Below are 21,275 nucleotides of genomic sequence, written 5' to 3' on the forward strand. Positions count from 1 at the left end.
TCAGTTGCATGGCTTCTTGTTAAAATTGACTGCAACCACAACAAAATTTATACTACATACTAACATCAGTATTTGTTCTTTCCTTTCTTTTTTCTTTGCCGCTTTCTTGACGTACCCTCCTTTGGCACAGTGTGAGGTTGATTTTCCTCTTGTTGTCTAAAGAGAAGCAGAGATAAGTTAATAAACAACCTCTCTCCTCCCCCCCCCCCCCCATAACACACACACACACACACACACACACACACACACACACACACACAATGGGACATATCGACATACAGGTAATCACCATGTTGTAACAATGTGTGGTCTTAGCAGGTTAAATTATATACTACATTATGTGATAATTAATGGGCCAGTATTGCCTTTTTATAACCAACCTGCTGATTGGCTTGGACATATCATCAGGATTTAAGATAACCACATCATCTTCTTCACTACCACTATCGATTGTACTGGGAGTAATCTTGTTGTCTGGAGGAGCAGAATCTACTATCATTAAATCTTCACTGTCACTGTTTGATGGTGGCTCCCATGGATTAATATCCTGTACATCTAGAACAGCCGTATGAGCATCCTAAAGGAATTTATAAACAACATAAATAAAATCTTGCAATTTCTACCAGCTTTCTGATGCCTTCTTGTACTACTTCTTGTGCTTCACTCAGTTCATTCTGTTGTTTAGACTCAGTAGCATGGTCCATAATATCACCATTGTGACTGTGTATAAGAGGTTAAGATATATCAACAAGTGCCGGAATTGCTTTTTAAAATGAGGATACTTTGTCATACTCCCAGTTGTTTCAATAACACCAGTTTGTATTCCACCGAGAGGAGAGCTATACAATGTGCACCATAGCAACAACAGATAAACAGAATAGGATACAGCATGCGTGGGTAGATTATGTGGGATAAACACTGCATAAATTATTCCATCCTATGGTCAAGGCTTGTTGACTACTGGCACAACACAAGAGAGCTCCTACACACAAACCTTAACGAGCCAGCTTGCTTCAACAACGCTTCCTGTGAATAAGATAATAAAAATGGATACATGCCCTGTAGAACTCAGTAATAATCACGTACAAATAAAAATATTATTGTTTTTTTGTACAAAAACAAGAGGGAGAGGCCCTGTGTAGTATATGTATTTCATTGTCATCTCAAGTTGCTAATAACACAACATCACTAACTTGATCCCTGGCGTGTACTTTGAAGGGTTGGCTTCAATGAATTCGATTAAGCTAAGTCTTGCCTTTCATATTGAATAAATGAGCAACAACTAAAACATGTTCCATGACTTACAGTACAACTGAGGACTCCCCAGGATGACTGTAATTTAATACATCTGCTCAACCAACTGTTAAATATACACACTATCAAATTTCAAAGTGGCCAGCTCAAAGCCACATAGTAACTCCAATGTAACTAAGGTAATGATGGGAATACTCACAAGTACAAATGAGTCTTACAACATCACTACTAGCTTTTGGGTAGAATCAAGAGAGCTGTTTGTAATACTAAGAAAAAAATTTCAATACAATATTTACAGAAATGTGTTTCAATTCACTTATTTGGTAACAGAATATTGTTTAGGATTGTTTAAAAGTCTGGCCAACTAAATAACAAGCCATTGAAGAGTGAGGTAGGAGTACGCACAAACAATGACCTGAATAATGGCTGTGTGCGATTTGCATTTGCTAGCAGCAATTTCAAAACAGCGGATGATTTGCTCGGGAAGGATGGCAACACCGCCCGCCAAGTGTAGGGCACAGATCTCTTTGTGTTCGTTGACTCCAACAATTAGTCGACCATCCATAACTTGTTCTTCCTTGTCTGTTGGATCAACTAGTAGATAATCCCTGTTGATTGAATACAAATACATTGAATTATCCTCCATTCTAGACCATCTCATGCCATGTGGTGCTCCACTTTTTGATACTTGTACAGTAACTGATACCAGAATAATCTAACACTGTTTGCTACACCTACGTCCAATGAACGTCAGATTATAGAGGTTTCAACATAAATCAGTAAAACCTGGGCATCTCTTTTAATAGACCACTTCATACATAGCGGTCTCACAAATAATTCACATCATTAAGACATAGAAGTTGTTGTTGTTTACACGTTCTTAAATAACACTATCAATAAAGATTGTAATAATTGTGGCATAAAAGGAAAAACAGTTTGCAAACAAAATTACACATTAATGTATGTAAATTTATTTTTAACAGAAAATTACCCCAATCCAAGCTATCACATCAAGGCACGCAACACATTAAAACAGTAATAATTGATGATAGGTGACCAATTTGTGGTGCACGGAACACATGTAGAGCCAACACACACACACACACACACACACACACAAAGTAAAAGCAAAGCAAAAGGCAAAGCCACTAAGCGGTAACGCTGCCCAGTAGCCAGCACTGGGGCACCTGTGCGCTACTCAGGTGCTATGAGTCAGCACAGGCATGCCCTCCTGGGGCAGGACTAGTAACCCGCAGGAGGCTGTACCATGTCTCACAGTTGAAGGTGTGGGCACTTAAAGTCCCACCTGGACCTTCAACTGCTATATGAGACATGGACAGTTGAGCATTTGCTTCCCCAGTTTACACTTGGTACCCATTGACGATACAGCTGGGTGGGCTGCTTCTTCAGTTGGCACCAGGCCACCAGGTCCCCATTTTAACAGCTGGGTAGACACACACACACGCACACACAATGAGCAGTGTGTGTCAACAACATACTAAATTGAAAATGTTATAATAAATGTCTCACTATCTAATCTACTTTCCAAGTTACTACTACACTGGACTGGACACTCCTTTAGTGTGCTACAACATTGCATGCTGCTGTGCACTTGAGTGGACTTTATAAACTAATGAATTTGTTCAAAGAATTGTGGGGCCTTGTGGCGATGAAAATTTGCTTTAAGGCCATAAAAAGTCCCCCCAACTGGTTATTGGTTGTGGTCTGTCAAGCAGCTGATGTAGGCAGCCAGCCTTGGTAATTAGGAAATGGTCATTCATGACAACAATGTTGACCAATATTATGACCACAAAGGTATTTACTGTAAAATGTATAGAGCGTTCAGTATGGCAAAGTGCACTCATATAAGCAGGCATACTAGAATTAAAATGTGAGACCTTTATTGAGTGTGTGTGTGTGTGTATGCGTGCGTCACACACATTCACAACTGAACACAGCAAACATGTTGGTGGCACAGCCACAGTGCCACCAACAACTGTAGGCATATTCCATATCAGTATAAATCACAACTGAACACAGCAAACACTTTGTCACAAACCTACCCATCACTAAAGAAAGCAAACGTCACACAGAGAGGCAAGTGGTACACACTCAGGGGTATCGGCACTCTTTCAGTCACTGGATGCTACAGAACCAAACAAAACTTTATACATCATCTCACAGTCTCCTGGCAGTGCTAACAATAGTAATCTCTTGTCCACTGATGCTTACATCGGGACGTCTATAGACACAGAAAGACATGCGACCGTTCAGACTGAATAATCAATTCCTACTTAAAGTGTTTCAAGGCTGTAATCGTTGCTATGGAGGCACAATCAATCAAGTTGCCGCAATGGTCCAAAACATTCACATAGACTCGTATCTCCCATACCTGTAGAACACCAGTTGGGCCCAATTATAATCAATTGTACAACTACAATACCAAATATGGCAACCCACAAGCAGTTGTTAATGTAATCCACTCAACCACATGGTTTACAATGTTTAATAGTAACAATGGCAACACTACAAGCTGTAACTGTCCATCCACATAGACCACCTTTAACCTTACCCATTGTGTAAAGGATCTATGCCTTTACCATGACATTTATACTAGTCTACTCTCAAATACCGTACACATGCACACCAACCCTATAACCATTTAATTAAGAATTAAGCAGAAAAAATCATGGTCAACAGTGGTGTTAGAACAACTCTATAATGAGCACCTTAGTATATAAATATTTAGAGAGTGTAGGGTGTATTTTTACTGTTCTGCATTACAGTTGATAGGCTGCAGATTTCATTGTATGTGAACTTACTGTGGAGACCTTCAAATATGAGATATTTCAGTATACATCATTTAAAATGTGGCTTCAACTGGTCATTGTAAGTTAGTATAGACAACATTCACAGCACAAGGACAATCTAATAATCACAAAAACAACTCTGTGCCAAAAACAAACAAAAACTGCATGTAACATAATCCATGCTCACACTGCAATAGCATATACATCGTGAAAAATCCACTACCACCATATAAGGCTAATAAACTAAGAGTAATTGTTCTGCAATAGCTGTTAGAGTGAAGTCCAGTTCCCATGCAACACTAGACACAGGGCTACACTGATTAGTTAAATCAGGTTACAAACATGGTAGGGTTGCCACATCTCACACACAGGAAACATGGACTAACAGACAGCTACAAGCAAAAACATACAACATGAAGGATGAGAGAAGAATGAGCTCAAGTACCCTTCACTCTGAAATAATGTTACAAAATTGTATTTTAATAAAATAATAACAAATAGAAACTGGGGGGGCTTCTTCCTTACTCAGACCTTTTCTCCCGTGACAATGCAGAGAGATTCAAGGTCGACGGCTCGGCTGTCACGAATCGTCCGCTCCAAGAGACGGCATACCTCTACACCAACTTGAGAATTCCTACCAACAAAACATGGTGTATATATATATATATATACATGTGTTAAATCATATTAATAACTTAATACAGGGAAACCTAGCTGCTGCCATATTAGAACATTTTTGGTGAGACTGGCTGCAGATAGAACAGCTGTTGATAAATGGCAACACATATGGAGAGAGCTCCTTCATGTTTCTCTACTTATTAGTTAGATCATTAAGGGTGACTGTTGCTAGTTTTGATATCGTGTGCTTTGTTGACATTCTGGAACCAATTTTTATTACCTCAACATTTACGCTTGTACTAACACACACTCACACATGCATACGAGCACACATTCAGAGTTGCTGATGCAAAACTAAAACAAACTGTTGGCATTAATTTTAAAATTCATCTGATAAAGCCAGTTGGTTCTACAGTTTCAGTTACAGTTTCAGTTACAGTTTCAGTTACACATACCATTTATCAGCCACTGCTTCTGCACACATACAAACTGTGTACAGTGTAATAGGTACACACTAAAACAGAAATAGAAACTACCAGGTTACCCCAAACACACATAGACATTTTTGAACAATAGGAAGCAATATATCATGATTACCTTAATTTAAAATTTCATTAAAATATACATAATACAGACCTTGGGAGCCAGGTTTTAACAAATCTTATTGAGCAAAGTGAGGTAAACCCAAAATTGGATTACACCTGTAGTGTAATACCTTGTCATAATGACATCACTTACTGACCTCATTACCCCCAGCACACACAAGTGAGTCAGTGCTGCTGTTAGCAACAAATTTAACAAAATCATTTTGATTAAGATCACATCTGGTGTACTAAATCAAACCCTTCCCTAGTTCCCTTTTCAGACTACATTTTATCCTGTAGCTTTCACTGTTTCAATCAGAAAAGCCCATGTGGTTTCTAGGCAAACGTGACTACTATTCAACTATGGGACTGTGTAGAAATAATCCTGTTATGTTAATAATCCATGTTTGAACAATCATCTCTTTATAAGGTGCTTAAATCTACTCCTTTCCTTTTGCATAGTGGCCAACTGGTACAGTAAAAGCTCTATAACCTCACGCTCATGCGTGACATGAGCTGTTTTCACAGAAAGTCATATTGGTACAGCAGTAGATACTAGGGAATACCAGGACTGCATAAGCACATGCAATGCTTTTGTTTCCGTGCTAGCACAAAAAAAAAATTAGATGGAGGAAATTACATCAGCAAGTGTTTTTTTATTGTTTTTTTTTTAGATTCAACGTTAATTCCACACTTGTGCACACAACTAAATTACTAGTAGTGGGTGTAAGATGCAGGAAGAAGATATTAATATGCTGCCAGTTAGTGACTAATTAGTATGTATAGCCATTACTGTGATGGTGATGACCTCCTACCTGTATAGCATATATAAGTACAAGCATAATTATCTCAATAGAAAATTGCAATATTTAATAACAAAACATGCTACTGGGATTTGTAAAGTCAAAATAGCAAAATTGCTAAAATCTAATTTATAGCCAGTAACAATTTTATTAGCAATATTGCACATTAACAGTGTCCTTTATCTGTCATGAAATGGACTGATTATACTCTGATTGAAGGAAAGAATGGATCGTTTTTCTCTAATACAAACTCCATACTTTTAACATCATTTTGTATTTTCAATCCAGTCATTGCAAGCACTAGACATGATCAGACATCATAGAACTTGGTAACTCTTGATGAATTGCTCTATATGGTAACAGCATGATGCCGCTGTTTAATTGGAACCAGGACTGGAATGCGAACTTCGTGATTGGCGGATTTTGTATTGTTGTAAGTTGCTACTTACTACAGTGAAACCTCAGATATCTGGACCCCCTGGGACCAGGAGTGGTCCATAAGTCTGAAAAGTCCATATCTCTGAAACTGTGTATAAAAAATCTTAAAATAACAAAAATAATTTTTTTTTTAATATCAGTATTTTCAACTACCCTAATAGTCACTACTCTAATAGAGCAGTCATTTCTGTAGTTCAGTTAACTGAGAATCCAGATAAGTGAGGTCCAGATAACTGAGGTTCCACTGTACCATTTGTTGCAAAATTGCAACCTAGCACCATTTTAACTTTGATACCATCAGATAACGCCTCCAGAACAAGAGTTAATAAATAAATCAACTTACCTCCACAGGATGTGCACATTAATTTTATAACATATTAAAATGTATGGGTTAACAAGACATGTGTTTTGATATCGCATACTCAAAACCATGGGTATAAGGGTAACCACTGTATGAGCAATCATACAGTGTAACCAAGAGTTTGTCACACAAAAAGTCTTGAAGTAAACAAGTAAGGAATTTGTGCAATGTTGTAGGTCCCCCCACCTTACAATTAGGTAGGGGGCATATTGTTTAGGTGGATAGGTGCATTACAATTGATAAAACTGACCTGCCCCCAACATCAAAGGAAGGTGATGCTAGTGGTGTAAGTTCTACTTGAAAGAACAACACTCCCTCGCGTGGGCGGTAACTCTTAGGAGCTACTACGTCACATGCCACTCGCGTGAGCACCCTGTAACAGTTCACGTGAAATCAGGTAAAAGTTTTTTTGTTTTTTTGGCAAATTGTCTACCTGGTATTCCCAATACGTGCCTCCACCATCCCAGGGTTATCGTTATCGATGCATATATCGATATCTCTGTAATCGTAGGCGTCCCGCTTGTCTAGTCTCTAGACAACGAAGTTTAACACAATACGCACCTGTTGACGTTATAAGCTCACACGATTCTCTCTGTGATGGACTCTTGGATAAATTGTCCTTCATTGTTGCTCAACGGGGTAGATTTGCCGCGAAGCATAGTCACTCGATTTGATTTGCGTGTGTCATAATTCAAATAATTATCAGTAAAAATGGCTGCATTGGCGAGCTGCAGAAAAGCATTATTTTTCAGAGGTATTGTCAATATATGTTGATCACTAGCTGATGAGGCTTGTGAAGAAATTTTACGTATTTGTTATTATCCGTGTTGCGTTTGTGCAGGCTCCGTGTTATCTACAGTAGGATCGTCTTTATTGCGCAGTCGATTTCAGGTGAGCCGCGTGTGTAGTTAATAATTTCCAATGGTGCCATCTACAGTGTAACTAGATCACTAAATTTTACTACATACTGTGTGCACGTGGCTTGTAATTAGGCGCCTGTTATATTTATTTTGATCAAATACTTGCTCTATGTTATTTTTAGACGGATAGCTTTCGGCTGACTGCAAGATGGGGACCAGGTAAAGAACTGTAAGAATTTGTGCCTTGTTAACCACAGTGATTTTGCAGCTTTGATACGTTGCTATGCTGCAGAGAAGGCTACTTTTGTTCGCTCAAAACCACACGTCAACATTGGAACTATTGGGCATGTTGATCATGGCAAGACAACTCTCACCGCTGCTATTACCAAACGTTAGTTTATGTCCTGTAAGCAGAAAAAGCAACACATAAATTCTTTATCAGCCTGTAGTATATGCCCCTTAAACCATATACATGTTGGTAATAGGCTGTAAAAATGTAAATGAAGATGTTGTAACATTTATTTACTGATAAAGTGATTTCTCTGGACTGAGCTATGTTGGCAAAAAAAGCCTTCAAAATTTCTTCCCTTCAAAAGTAGTTCTTCCACCTTGCCATAGTGAGATATTCTGTATTGCTATAGACTTGGCTAATGCTGGGATGGCAAAGTTCAAGGATTACGGTGACATTGATAATGCACCAGAAGAACGGAATCGTGGCATCACCATATCAACTGCTCACATTGAGTATGAGACAGAGAATCGTCACTATGGGCACATGGACTGCCCCGGACATGCTGACTACATCAAGAACATGATCACTGGTTAGTTGTTTTTTAATCGTACAACATAGTAAATTGTTATGGATTCTAGGTACGGCACAGATGGAGGGTGCCATCTTGGTGGTAGCTGCTACTGATGGGACCATGCCGCAGACCAAAGAGCACTTACTACTGGCCAGTCAGGTTAACCAGATATAATGTAATGTGTGTCTTTCTACTATGTGTCTCTTTCCTACACTTTTGTATTAGATTGGTGTTAAATCGCTTGTGGTTTATGTTAACAAGGCTGATGTTGTGGATGATCCAGAAATGTTGGAACTGGTGAGTATCAGATATTGTTATTGAATAAAATAGTTGAGTTTAAATTTATCTCAGGGATAGTTGTGGAGTGTCTTACACTAAAAGTTGCTAGCAAACCGGTTCCTGTCAAGTGTATAAATCTGGTTGCTCTATTACACTATTATGAAATACTCTACTAGAGCAGTCACAATTATTCCATGGCCTACTGAAATATCAGATGCTGCAGTGTTTTTGAGGATAATAGTTATTCTTTGAGAAATGACTGATATTTTTAGGGGTATGGATCACTGGTACCAACAGCCTATAATATTATTACCAGTAGCAAGTAAAATTTTTGTGAATGGAACGTAAATTACAAATATGGTGCTCTTTGGCAACTGTTAATACCAATCATCATCAAGACACACGGTAGTGTTGTGTGGCCCAAGAAGCCAGCACGTCACACCGGTGGGTTATTGACAAGAAGAACAATAATGCGATTTTCACGCATTCATATCTCTGTGCTGCCTTTATGAAATGAGACGATTTTTGCTTAGAAATGCCCTCCATCTTCAGTAGTGCACTTACCAAATATGAGCAGAATTGCTCCAACTTCAAAAATGGGCTTTTCGTGATTCTTTTTTGTCTGCACACTTAAAAGCCTATAAATCACTAACCTGTTGTTCAATTGCCACAAAAAATAACTACAATCTGCTGTCACATCTACAGGGAAAGCCAAGAAGCTGACAAGGATAGGTTAACTATTGAACCTAACAATTACTTGCCATACCTTCCAGACAAACTGCTCAGCTGAAAATCTGTGTACAGATTAATTGGATATAAAGCCATCGAGTCATAATACAACAACTTAAGATACTTCAATAGAGCAGTCATCCTAATAGAACAGTCAGCTGAGATGTAAATAACTTTGTTAGAACATTCAGCTAATTTACAAGTCACCTTGTAGAGAATTCAGCTCTTATTATAAGTTACCCTGTGGAGAGTTCAGCTGTATTACAATTATCTCTTCAGCTGTGTAAAAAGTCATCCAGCATTGAGTTAAGCTACATTACCAAGTGATTCAGTAAAGATTGCAGCTACATTAAAAGTCTCCCTATAGAGGAACTATTTTTAGGATTCTCCAAATGAAGGAAGTGCCAGCCAGTATTTGTAAAGTAATATTACATTTGGTAACAGTAGTCATGGTGCCTTTTGAATACACTTGTCTATAAATTTTTCTTATTGGTTGTAATTGCTAGGTGGTTTCACTTTGTTCATCTATTACAGGTTGAGCTAGAGTTGAGAGAGACATTAGCACAGTATGGATATGATGGGGATAATACTCCCATTATCATTGGCTCTGCTCTGTGTGCCCTGGAGGTGAGCATCATGTGATCTCCACCTTATGTAATGTGATGTCACATGTTCAATTACAACATCACATTGTCTCACATGATCCTGTAGGGTAAAAGTCCTGAAATGGGGTCAGAATCAATTTCCAAGTTACTTAAGGCTGTGGATGAGTGGATACCCATGCCAGTACGAGACTTGGACAAACCATTTCTTATGCCAGTGGAACATGTATACACTATACCTGGTCGTGGTACCGTGGTGACTGGAAGAATTGAGAGAGGGAAGATTAAAAAGGGTCTGGAAGTTGAGATTATTGGACAAAATGCCAAACTCAAAACCACAGTCACTGGTAAGCTACTGCATTTTACAGACGCAGAGCTAGGGGTTTTAGTAGGGATTGACAGTACAGTAGAACCTCAATTATCCGGACCCCACTTATCCAGATTCTCGGTTAACCGAACTACGGAAATGACTGCTCTATTAGAGTAGTGACTGTTCTATTAGGGTAGTTGATTATACTGAAATTTTTTAAAATGTTCTTTATGCTATTTTAAGGTTATTTATACACAGTTTCAGTAATACGGACTTTTCAGACTTATGGACCACCCCTGGTCCCAAGGGGTTCGGATAACTGAGGTTCCACTGTACCTTAATTTTTCCAGCTTTCTTTACTCAGAGGGTTTAGGCTGTGGGCTAGTCTGGCGTAGCTGACCCGTGCGTGTAGCGCGAGGGTCTGGTGACAGCCGCATTCAGTACCTGTGCAGATGGAATGCAATTAAATTTGAAAATATGCGCAAAACACATGGACAATTTCCAGTAACAGAACACGACAGCTACTGTACTTGCACTTGAATGATGTCTATTTCCTCTACAAACCCTTAAATTTGTGCTGGTTGTGTAAGAAGCTCGCCATAATCAGTGGGAAAATCGGGAATAACGTCATAGAATGTTGTTAATTGGTCACTAAGTGATCTGATTGGATGCACCAGTTTTTCGTAAGGCTGGCACAGGTACTGAATGCGGCTGTCACCAGACCCTCGCGATACGCGCGTGGGTCGGCTACGCCAGACTAGCTGTAGGCTAGCAACCAAGTGACAGTGTCATAAAGAGTGTGCTCTACTGGCAAGGAAAAGACAAACAATGAAATCCACATACTGGGTTTTTAAATGCTTGTTTGTATTGTGGATACTACAAAATACTCTTATGCTTTCCACGGTCACTTAGTAGGAGAAAAAAATTTACCTTGCTTTCACAATTTTGTTTTCCATGAGAAACAACATAGTTAAGTTGAAGAAGTACAATCGGTACCGTTAATTTGGGGGAAGGGCTTATGATATCAATTTGGTTGGACACAAGTAGTGTCCTAAAACACAAGAGTTGGTCAGCTGAATTGTGAACAACTTGTTCTTGGTATTGCCATTTTAGGTTTGGAGATGTTCCACAAGCACCTTGACCGAGGTGAAGCTGGTGACCAGCTGGGAGCACTGCTGAGAGGCATCAAGAAGGAGGAGGTGAAGAGAGGGATGGTGATATGTGAGCCAGGGACTGTTGATGCTCACACTAAAGTTAAAGCTCAGGTGAGCAGTATAGCTGTATGCCAAGACACTTGCCAACATTTTTAAAAATGTTTTTGGTGGACAAGCGAACTGTTAAAATATCATTTGGAAATCCTTAGCACATAAACTGACTTGGACACTTTTTGGTCCCAAGGTGTCATGTTTCCCTGTGTTTCATTACCTCTTATAGTAAGACCATACATTGCTGATGTCATTTCTCACATGTTGTCCTGTGTCAACTTACACGTTAAATTTTCATGTTGCATAATGATATAGCTTTGTGTGAGCTCATATGTACTACCCACAGCAGCAGTGACATTACATTGATTTCACTACAGGTGTACATTCTTACAAAACAGGAAGGAGGAAGACACACCCCCTTTGTGACCAACTATCAACCACAGATGTTTACCCGAACTGCCGACATTTCTGCCACCATTGAACTGCCTGAAGGCAAGGAGATAGTTATGCCTGGAGATGACACCGAATTGATCATGATGTTGAATCCAGCAACACCCCTGGAGGCCAGCCAACGTTTCACGCTCCGCGAAAGTCATAAAACTATTGGTACTGGAGTTGTAACACAAATCATAGCATAAAATCAGCACTGTTTGTTCAACATCTAATACATCAGATATCTAGCAGTGCAATAAATACTGTTCTGAATATGCATACAAAAGCAATGTGTATGAAAAAAAGCATAATGATAACGAAAAAGAGGGGGGGAAAGTGAAAATATTATAATATTCTACTAAAAAATAGTTTCAAAGGTATAAACCAAATCAAATTCTAAATAGTATTGTACACATCTTCAGAAAAAAGATACAAAATAATCTATCGAGTGTCATCATAGAAACCATTTTTTTATGTTTCATCTCCATTGCGCAAGAGCAAGGAGTCTGGGGGCTGGACTTCTTTACTAGGCTGAATCAGAGCATGATGTGCCGGTATCTCCAATTCAGAATTTGTGAATGTACGAATCGGCTCAGATGGCTTGCGCCTCATTGGTTTGGGCCAAGGCTGTGAACTGTAAAGGAAAAAAATTCACAGATAAAGACATACAAGATGGGCCAAAATGATCACTTAAAAAGTGTCAATAAATATTTGTCACAACTTATTTGGTGTTAGGTACATACAACAAAGTAGGAACAATTTAACAGGTCAAGTTATTGATTGATTCTGAGTGTTTATGAGCTTGTTATTCACACCTATTTCACAGTAAATTTTTAAAAAATACCAAATGCCATGATGCACACCAGTACATCATAGCATCACCTAGTGCAGTCTCTACACACGTACAGACATTGTGAGAGCCTAAATGGACTAATAACTACTGTCTATACTAGTAGTCTATGCTAGCTCATAAACGTCATATACTGGAACGCTTTCCATACAATCTGGCTTGTGGAGTTCCTGGTGTCATCGGAGTTCCAGCACCAGACACAAGCACTGTCACTGTGGGTCGCCTGACAAGAGATGTCCTACGGTTCCTTTCGGCTGCCTTCATCTGCATGGCACGGCTGCCACCATCTGTTGAGTCTTCCCGGATCACAGGCTTGAAGGTAAAGAATTGTTAAAAAATGGTATCTGTTATATCAAAACTCACCGGCAGCTGTTCACCACCAGGCCCATCCATAGCACTCACAAGAATAGTCCAAGCCCTAATATGGTAACAATAACACACATGATCACTAGTATATATTGTCACTTGCCGTTTGGCAGCAGTTCTCTTCTGTTGAGTCACTTCAGCAGTTCTCAGAGTGACACCAAAGATGTCCTCATGGTACTGACCATTCTCCTGAAAATTGCAACAAAAAAGTTTAACACCTCTCTGAACATACAGGTATATACACTGTATAATAATTTTAAAATGAAGTAGGGATCTATGCAATAAAAGTAGTGAAGCAAGAGATGAATGATGGTATTACAGTATAGCTCAGTGGGAAAGTCCCTACTTTGGCATTGAGCAAAATAATTGTTATAGCTAATGTGCCAAAGTAGGGACTTTCCCACTGAACTATGCTGTAATACCATCATTCATCTCTTGTTTCACTACTTTTATTGCATAGATCCCTACTTCATTTTTAAGTTAACAATTAATACTAGTTTGCTTAGTTTTTTGCTGTAGCACAGCTAGCTACAATGTAACTTGTGACTGTTCTATTAGAGTATCATACTTGGCTGTTGTAGTGAAAATGTTCGGATAACTGAAGCCCATTGATTTATATAGAGCTTTGTTCAACTACTCTAATATAACAGTCATTAACTGTAATAGAATGCACACTGATGATAAAATACTCTAATAGAACAGTCACATTTAGCATTTGGATAATCAAGGTGTGCAGCTAGCTAGACCAATAAGGGGTGAGGTGATCTTGTTTACTGTTAAGTAAACAGCTAGATTGTTAAGAGGTGTGGTCCCCGTACTCTATTGCTATTAGTCCACCTAGATCTTAATTGATGGACATGGTCACAAACCTATCGCGAACGGGATCTCAATCACGAACTTGCAGATATCTAGCTAGTATATTGCCAGGACTGAAGCGCTTCTGAAATCCAGCTCTGAAATAATTCTGTGGCGTCTATATATGTTGCTGAAAGAAAGTGTTGATATGGAAAATTAATGCCTCGATATGGTTTCGTTGGATGAAGAAGGCAAGCAGCCTGATTGAAGATAAAAGACAAGGAGCAGAGGGCCTACACTCGTCAGAACCCCAAAAGTCACATACATCCCACTGGTGAATTTGTTGTTGTGGCATAAAATGGTGCTTCGTTTGGCCTCTAGCCTTGTGACTGTGGTCAGTGAGGCAGTGAGACTAAAATTAGAGTTTTGGTGATTTAAAAAAATTCTATATCTGGCAAGCTGTAAGTGTTTTGTTATATTTTATATACTAGTACTATTCTGTAAAAGTGATTTTTGTCACGTAAAATGTCTCTAGGGTGATTTTTAAAGGCGAAATTTTGGGCGGTGCGCAAAATTTTCTGGGCGATCCCTACTTAAACGGTACTACCGTACCGTTTGATAATGTGCTCTGCATCCCACCAACTAGGTACCCATCCAGCCAATATGTATGCAAGGTCCAATCTTTCACAAACCCTTCAGCAAAAATTTCTGTGATAGTAAAGAAACTTCTTGCAATTCAAATTTGAATCTTACACACAAAACCCACAGTATCTTTTGATACAGTACAGTACATCACCAGCAAGTTCCTCACCTTCATCTTGTCCATGTATTCCCTTGCTTCACTGGATGACATGGCAGCATTGTCCACCATGATGTTCTGGTGGTCAGTAGCAGTCATAATAGTACAGTATTATGTGTTTGCTCACCTCAATTGTCCTGAACACATCACTGGCCATGGATATGTCTCCACAGATGTAGAAGTGAGCCTGTGACTCCATTAGCAACTGGACAATCTCATCAGCGTTCTTCTTCAACAAGTCTTGTACATACGTCTGTAGAAAACAAGATGTATTTACGAAGATTTTTTTTTAATAACATATGACTTGTGGTTCTCCTAGCTTGCATCTGTATATGTACTTCCAACATAGCATTTGTCTCCATAAAAGAAGGCTCCAAAATTCTCAACTACATCTATCTTAATATTTCAATTTACTAACTTTTTCCATCACTTCTTTGTCCCGCGAAAATGCAACATGAAAGTTGTCCAGGGCTCCACTCATCTTTGCCTTCTCTAGTTCCTCCTTGTAAATGTGGTCCATGCGAGAATTGCGGCAGCCGAAGTAGAGGATTGCCTTGCCATATACTTTCTTCCTATTCCTGGCTGCTCGGCGAGCAATTGCATGTAGTTCTCCTACATCAGAAGCGGAACGTTTTGAAAAGCTGCCATCATCTTCATCATTGTCTAGATTAATTGTCAGAGTGTTTGGCTTTCCTACCAAGAAATATTCAATCGTATAAAGATCATGTTTCATCAACTTTCATGCCATGCACACATGCATATATGCACATAGCCATGCTAGACGGCCATGCATACCCAGTGAACCAGCACTGGGACACCTGTGTGCTACTCAGAGGCTGAGAGTCAACATAGGCAGCTGGGTAGGCTGGAACAATGCGAGTAAAGTTTCTTGCTCAAGGAAACAACAACAACACCAATTTGGCATAACTGGGCATTGGACCTGGAACCATTCAATTATCAGGCTGATACTCTAACCACTTTGCTATGCTACCTCTCAGTACACACACACACACAAACACACGCACGCACCCACACACGCTACCTCTCAGTACACACACACACGCGCGCGCACGCGCTACTTCTCAACACACACACACTACACTACACAAACACACCAGTAAAACAGTCACAAATACACGTACGGGCTGAAGCTCTGGCAAACTCATCTTCTGGAATAACATTAGCATGAGTTGGAGTACTAGCAATCTGGTGCTGCTCAATTTGATGTTCTCTGTGTTGCCAGAAGCTGCGGAATGGAGCAATACCAGTCCCTGGTCCAATGAGAACAATTGGAGTCTTCGGGTCATCTGGCATGTGAAAGTTACGAGCCCTACATGTTATAGAGTGTATAAATGTACAACACGAACTGACATTTCAATAACAGTAAGAATAAGATGTTAAACAATGTGCTAAAAGAACAACAAACAACTAGAACAAACATTTGATTTGCTTGGATATTGTGTGCTAGTATTCAAACACATATGCAACTAAGCTTTTAGAAATTGTAGTTTGGTATTCGTGACCAGAATTTAGTAAGCTGTTTTCAACTACACTGGTGATTAAGTGTATTTCCTCTGTATGTATTTCCAGTTATGAAGGTAATTACAGTGTATTTGAAGTACTACCATGGCATTTTAAAATAGAGAATTACAAACTGAATCACAAAATAACATACCATATAGAGGGAAACTTTGGTGGGGGTAAACTTTGGCGAATAGCCAGCTAAATTGTATTTGGCAAAATAAACTTTGGCGAATTCAGGCTTTATCTTTAGCTATAAAGGTGTTAATCTCAGATGCTATGAGTAATTGGTGGGTTAAACTTTCACAAATTTGTAGCAAATTGCCAGATCGCCAAAGTTTCCTCTATACGGTATTCAAACTATTCACAAATTTTCGTTCATTGTATTGAGTTCTACAAACTATTGCTTAGAATCCCTAAGACACCAGGCATAGATGCTGTAATATTTCACAATGAAGTTTAATTTGTGCATTTTTGCTTTACAAAAGGGCTACTGTTACTACAACACTTTGTACCATCCTGATTGTTTGGGTAAGAGATAATTCTGGACATACCACAGTATTATAATGATGTGCCCTGGTCAAATCCAATATATGAATATTAACTAGTATATCCAAAATTTAAAAATGAAGTAGTGATAAAAGTAGTGAAACAAGAGATGAATGATGGTATTACAGCATAGCTGGGAAAGTCCCTACATTGGCATGTTATAACAATTGTTCACTGCCAAAGTAGGAATTTTCCCACCAAGCTATGCTGTAATACCATATAATTACATTTCTTGTTTTAGTACTTTTTATTGCTTGAATGCCTACTTTAATTTTAACGTACTAGTATTTTTTGTTGTTGTAGCATACAGCAGCTATACACGTGTGACTGTTCTATTAGGGTGATTGTTGTATTAGAGTATTTTGAATGCCTTACTAAACATAATGACTATTCTCTATTTTCACTGTGTTATCATTCTAGACCAACAAGAGGGTGAAGGTATCATGTTTGAGTAAATAGATCACTAAGAGATGTATTTCCACACTTGGTCAGCCAAGATCGTTAACCCTTAAACCCACATAGATGTTTTTTATAAAGCTCAACATTATTACAAATAGATGATTACGTGATGGCTTCTAAACTGATAGCACATTAAACTTGTCTAACTACATTAGTCCAAAAACCACCTGTATCACTGGATAGTATATTAATTGGGCTACTTAGACAATGATGAATAATCGTAACAACATTCACTCACTTGTTATAATGTGCTGAAAATTGATGTCTGGTTCCCCTACCTTGTGAGCCTCTTGTGAGCGCATGGCCTGGCAGCCATTTTTATAAATGTCTAACTCACGTGAGCTTTATATGCTGTGATTCTCCAATGAATGGCGAAGCTACTGTAGGACACCTGGTACTTCATGATAGGTTCAAGACCATACTATGCTCATTAACCCTTACTCATTATTATTCAATAATCATTATGTGTCCTCCTCCACAGAAATCTTTAGTAAAAGGCGCGAAAGATTTACTGTAATTTTTAGTAACAATGCGCTGAAAATGGATACACTGATAAATTGGCTTTTGTGCATGGCTTCAAAGTCAAACAGAGTGCTGCAACTATCAAAATTGTGCCATTGTATTGTGTAAGGAATACAATAGTACTAGTATATTAAAAATTATTAATTATAAAATGAAGTAGGGATTCAAGCGATAAAAAGTAGTGAAACAAGAGATGAATGATGGTATTACAACATAGCTTGGTTGAAAAATCCTTACTGTGGCATGCTATAACAATGATTTTGTTTAATGCCACAGTAGGGATTTTCCCACCGAGCTATGCTGTAATACCATCATTCATCTCGTTTCTCTACTTTTTATTGCTTCGATCCCTTAAATTAATACTTTTTAATATACTAGTTTGTTAGGGCTTTTTTTTATAAATAGCACACAGCTATATATACTCGTCAGACTGTTCTATTAGGGTGACTGCTGTATTAGAGTATCTTGAGTTGGCCTTTCACCACCCAGGGGTGTGTCACATTTTCAGTATGCAGCATTATGAATACAGCTAGACCAACAATAAGGGTGTGTGTCATTATTGAGTGAATAGATTGTTAAGAGCTATGGTCTCTGTGCTCGATCGTTATTAATCAACAAAGGTCACATAATAGGTGGTATTGAACCTATCATGAAGTTACATGTATCTACTGAGTGCTGAGTGTAAGCGCTTAAACAAGTATGTGGAGTCTAAATATGCTGCTCAAGGGAAAAGTAATGCCTCGATAAGCATGGGAGACTCCCAGCTATAAAAGGAAAGATGAGGTACAGATGGCACACAAGGTACATCCCACTGGTGAGTTTAAAATGGTGGCCGTGCACTGTTTCATTTGGCCTCCAGCCTTGCGACTGTGGCCAGGCCAGGCAGGCAGGCAGGCAGGCAGGCAGGCAGGCAGGCAGGCAGGCAGGCAGGCAGGCAGGCAGGCAGGCAGGCAGGCAGGCAGGCAGGCAGGCAGGCAGGCAGGCAGGCAGGCAGGCAGGCAGGCAGGCAGGCAGGCAGGCAGGCAGGCAGGCAGGCAGGCAGGCAGGCAGGCAGGCAGGCAGGCAGGCAGGCAGGCAGGCAGGCAGGCAGGCAGGCAGGCAGGCAGGCAGGCAGGCCAGATGAAAATTTGAGTTTTACTGATTTTTTAAAATATTCTATATCCGGCTGGCTGTGTTTTCTTGTTTTTAAACCAGGCACGCACCCACAGCCGGCTGTGGGCATGTACCTGGTTTACTGAAATTGTTTTCTGAAAAGTGTGGGTGTGTTTGTATGTATGTTTGTGTATTTGTTTGTCTATCCGCTTTGGTTTAAGGCAGTTAATACATACTGGTTTGAAATACAGGCGAAGCGAGGGACTATTAATATTCCATAAAGGTGATTGTTGTCACGATGTTTCCAGGATGATTTTTAAAGGCAGAATTTTAGGCAGTGCACTTCATTTTTGAGGGGATCCCTACATAAACAGTACTACCGTAGAGTCAGGTTGTTAAGAGCATACATATTTCTCATGGTTAACCATGGCTGATAAATGCACGTAACCTCAACATGAGACAAAGCTACACACAAGAAGAAAAGCAGGAAGCATCGAAAAATTTGTGCCTCCTTGAGTGCTTACGTCTTCTTTGAGGTCTCCCTTCACTGTGTATACAGCAAATCAGCCTTGTGGATTGCGATATACGAAGGATTTCACCCAGAAATGGAGTCAAATATCCTTATACACTGGCATGGTGACCACGAACTACTCTATTATAACATACAATAGTGGTTCTGTGTTAAACACACCATAATTATTTATTTGGCGTATGTGCCTTACAGACAGTATGATTTTTACAAAAGTTTTCTCCAAAAATTATAAGCGCATGTGCTTAAAACCCGACTCTACAATACCGTAATGTTTGATATAGGGATTTACCCTTCCACAAAAGCCTGGGGTCAAAACTCACCGAGAAACAATATGTATGCAATTAAAACAAGCATGCCAATACATACCTTCAGAAAATGATTATAACTCCCTCCCAGTACACTGTATCAAGCTGAAATAAACACTAGTAGTGTAAGTGTCTTAGAGAATTTTGTGGCATCAAATACGCTGCTCAATGGTGTCAATAAGAAAAATTAACACCTTGATGTAATTTCGTTGCATGAAGAAAATGACTGATTGAAGATAAAAGAAAAGACAAGGAAGGTGCAGAGGGCACACACTTGTCAGAACCGCAAAAGGTACATGCCACTGGTGAGTTTGATATTGTGGCGAAAAATGGTAGCTGTGTGCTGCTTTGTTTGGCCTCTTGCCTTGTAACTGTGATCAGAGGAAATATTCCAAGTTTTGGTGGCTTTTAAAACTTCTATATCCATGCAGCCATCTGTAACTACCGCATAGTAAAAAACTTTGGCAGTAAAAAGTGTGACGAAACCCCTCTGTTGAAAAATTGGCGGAAAAAACTTTGGCGATTGAAATAATATTTGCCAAAGTTTTTACTGCCAACGTTTTTATGTGCGGTACGTAAGGATAACGACAAGGTGTCAACTCATCAGTTAAGTAGTGTAGTAAGTGTATAGGTAGTTAGCGTTGTTGTCAGTTGTAGCAGTACTTTTGTAGCTACCGATCTAATGACGTGGTTATCTCCTGCGATGCAGAGAGCAACCGTATTTACTTTTTCAGTGAACTCCAGTAGCAGAGGTTATCAAAGTATTTGGCCAAATCTATCGTGAGACGATGAACTAGCTGACGTGCGAACGGGAAACCGGTCGGAAATTCTATCCTAAGGAGTGCTTACAACAGTGGGACAAATTCCTATGAAGATCTCCAAAGTCAGCTTGATCTTTATTGCGTGGTGGTACGAGCTGACCTTCATCTCAAGTTCTAGTTACTCAATGTGCTCGTGTGATAATCTAAAATAATTGGTGAAAAAAAGTTTGGCGAATTGAACGCTATTCGTCAAATTTGTCAAAGTTTTTTTACCACCAAAGTTTTTTACTATACAATAGTTTTTAATGCTGTATTTATTATTCCGTAAAGGTGATTTTTGTCTTGTAAGATGTCTCTGGGATGATTTTAAAGGTGGAATTTTAGGTAGCACACATCATTTTAGGGGTGATCCCTACTTAAAATGTTTGATATTTTCTACAGTTGAGAAAATACAAAATGCTACCTCAATGAAACATTCTAATAGAGCAGTCATGTAAAGTGAATCAAATATTCAAAAGTAATCCAGCTAGGGATTAATGCTACAAAGAAATAACAAGAAACCATGATGAAGTACATATGCACTAAAGCTGAAATGAATAGCAATTTTACCATCCAGTTATCCTGAACAAAATCTTT

General features: G+C 39.1%; 3 protein-coding genes across 3 annotated transcripts in view; 1 reads left to right on the plus strand and 2 right to left on the minus strand.

Moving 5' to 3' along the window:
• LOC136242701 (uncharacterized) lies at positions 1-7,609 on the minus strand. The gene is made up of 13 exons (XM_066034155.1): positions 7,453-7,609; positions 7,302-7,399; positions 7,119-7,241; positions 4,596-4,698; positions 3,549-3,646; positions 3,457-3,496; positions 3,318-3,400; positions 1,670-1,862; positions 995-1,026; positions 783-839; positions 624-720; positions 381-577; positions 1-156 (listed from the first exon to the last, which is right to left on the minus strand). Exons 1-13 carry the CDS (start codon positions 7,525-7,527, stop codon positions 66-68), a joined length of 1,287 nt encoding a protein of 428 aa, XP_065890227.1. The 5' UTR covers positions 7,528-7,609; the 3' UTR covers positions 1-65.
• On the plus strand, positions 7,525-12,412 carry LOC136242700 (elongation factor Tu-like). The gene is made up of 11 exons (XM_066034154.1): positions 7,525-7,622; positions 7,710-7,759; positions 7,911-7,947; positions 7,997-8,119; positions 8,370-8,549; positions 8,599-8,690; positions 8,757-8,828; positions 10,074-10,166; positions 10,251-10,488; positions 11,565-11,716; positions 12,034-12,412. Exons 1-11 carry the CDS (start codon positions 7,580-7,582, stop codon positions 12,292-12,294), a joined length of 1,341 nt encoding a protein of 446 aa, XP_065890226.1. The 5' UTR covers positions 7,525-7,579; the 3' UTR covers positions 12,295-12,412.
• Positions 12,249-21,275, minus strand: part of LOC136242698 (nitric oxide synthase, inducible-like) — a 22,729-nt gene continuing 13,702 nt past the window's right edge. Inside the window, exons 24-31 of the mRNA XM_066034148.1 lie at positions 16,041-16,228; positions 15,317-15,591; positions 15,026-15,151; positions 14,911-14,976; positions 13,408-13,493; positions 13,302-13,356; positions 13,090-13,250; positions 12,249-12,722 (exon numbers count right to left, since the gene is read on the minus strand). Of these exons, the coding sequence (XP_065890220.1) occupies positions 12,560-12,722; positions 13,090-13,250; positions 13,302-13,356; positions 13,408-13,493; positions 14,911-14,976; positions 15,026-15,151; positions 15,317-15,591; positions 16,041-16,228 (1,120 nt within the window). The 3' untranslated portion in view covers positions 12,249-12,559. The remainder of the gene's footprint in view (positions 12,723-13,089; positions 13,251-13,301; positions 13,357-13,407; positions 13,494-14,910; positions 14,977-15,025; positions 15,152-15,316; positions 15,592-16,040; positions 16,229-21,275) is intronic.

This window comes from Dysidea avara, chromosome 13 (genome assembly GCF_963678975.1).
Source record: "Dysidea avara chromosome 13, odDysAvar1.4, whole genome shotgun sequence".
In the NCBI taxonomy this organism is placed as follows: Eukaryota; Metazoa; Porifera; class Demospongiae; order Dictyoceratida; family Dysideidae; genus Dysidea; species Dysidea avara.

Excerpts from the sequence above, each read along its gene's own strand:
- LOC136242701 (XM_066034155.1), bottom strand. The coding sequence starts at position 7,527 with ATGCTTCGCGGCAAATCTACCCCGTTGAGCAACAATGAAGGACAATTT. Across the intron at positions 7,242-7,301 it reads GCACGTATTGGGAATACCAG|GGTGCTCACGCGAGTGGCAT; the intron begins GTAGACAATTTG and ends GAACTGTTACAG. Across the intron at positions 3,497-3,548 it reads ACAGCCTTGAAACACTTTAA|ACGTCCCGATGTAAGCATCA; the intron begins GTAGGAATTGAT and ends CTGTGTCTATAG.
- LOC136242700 (XM_066034154.1), top strand. The coding sequence starts at position 7,580 with ATGGCTGCATTGGCGAGCTGCAGAAAAGCATTATTTTTCAGAG. Across the intron at positions 7,760-7,910 it reads TATTGCGCAGTCGATTTCAG|ACGGATAGCTTTCGGCTGAC; the intron begins GTGAGCCGCGTG and ends TGTTATTTTTAG. Across the intron at positions 10,489-11,564 it reads ACTCAAAACCACAGTCACTG|GTTTGGAGATGTTCCACAAG; the intron begins GTAAGCTACTGC and ends TTGCCATTTTAG.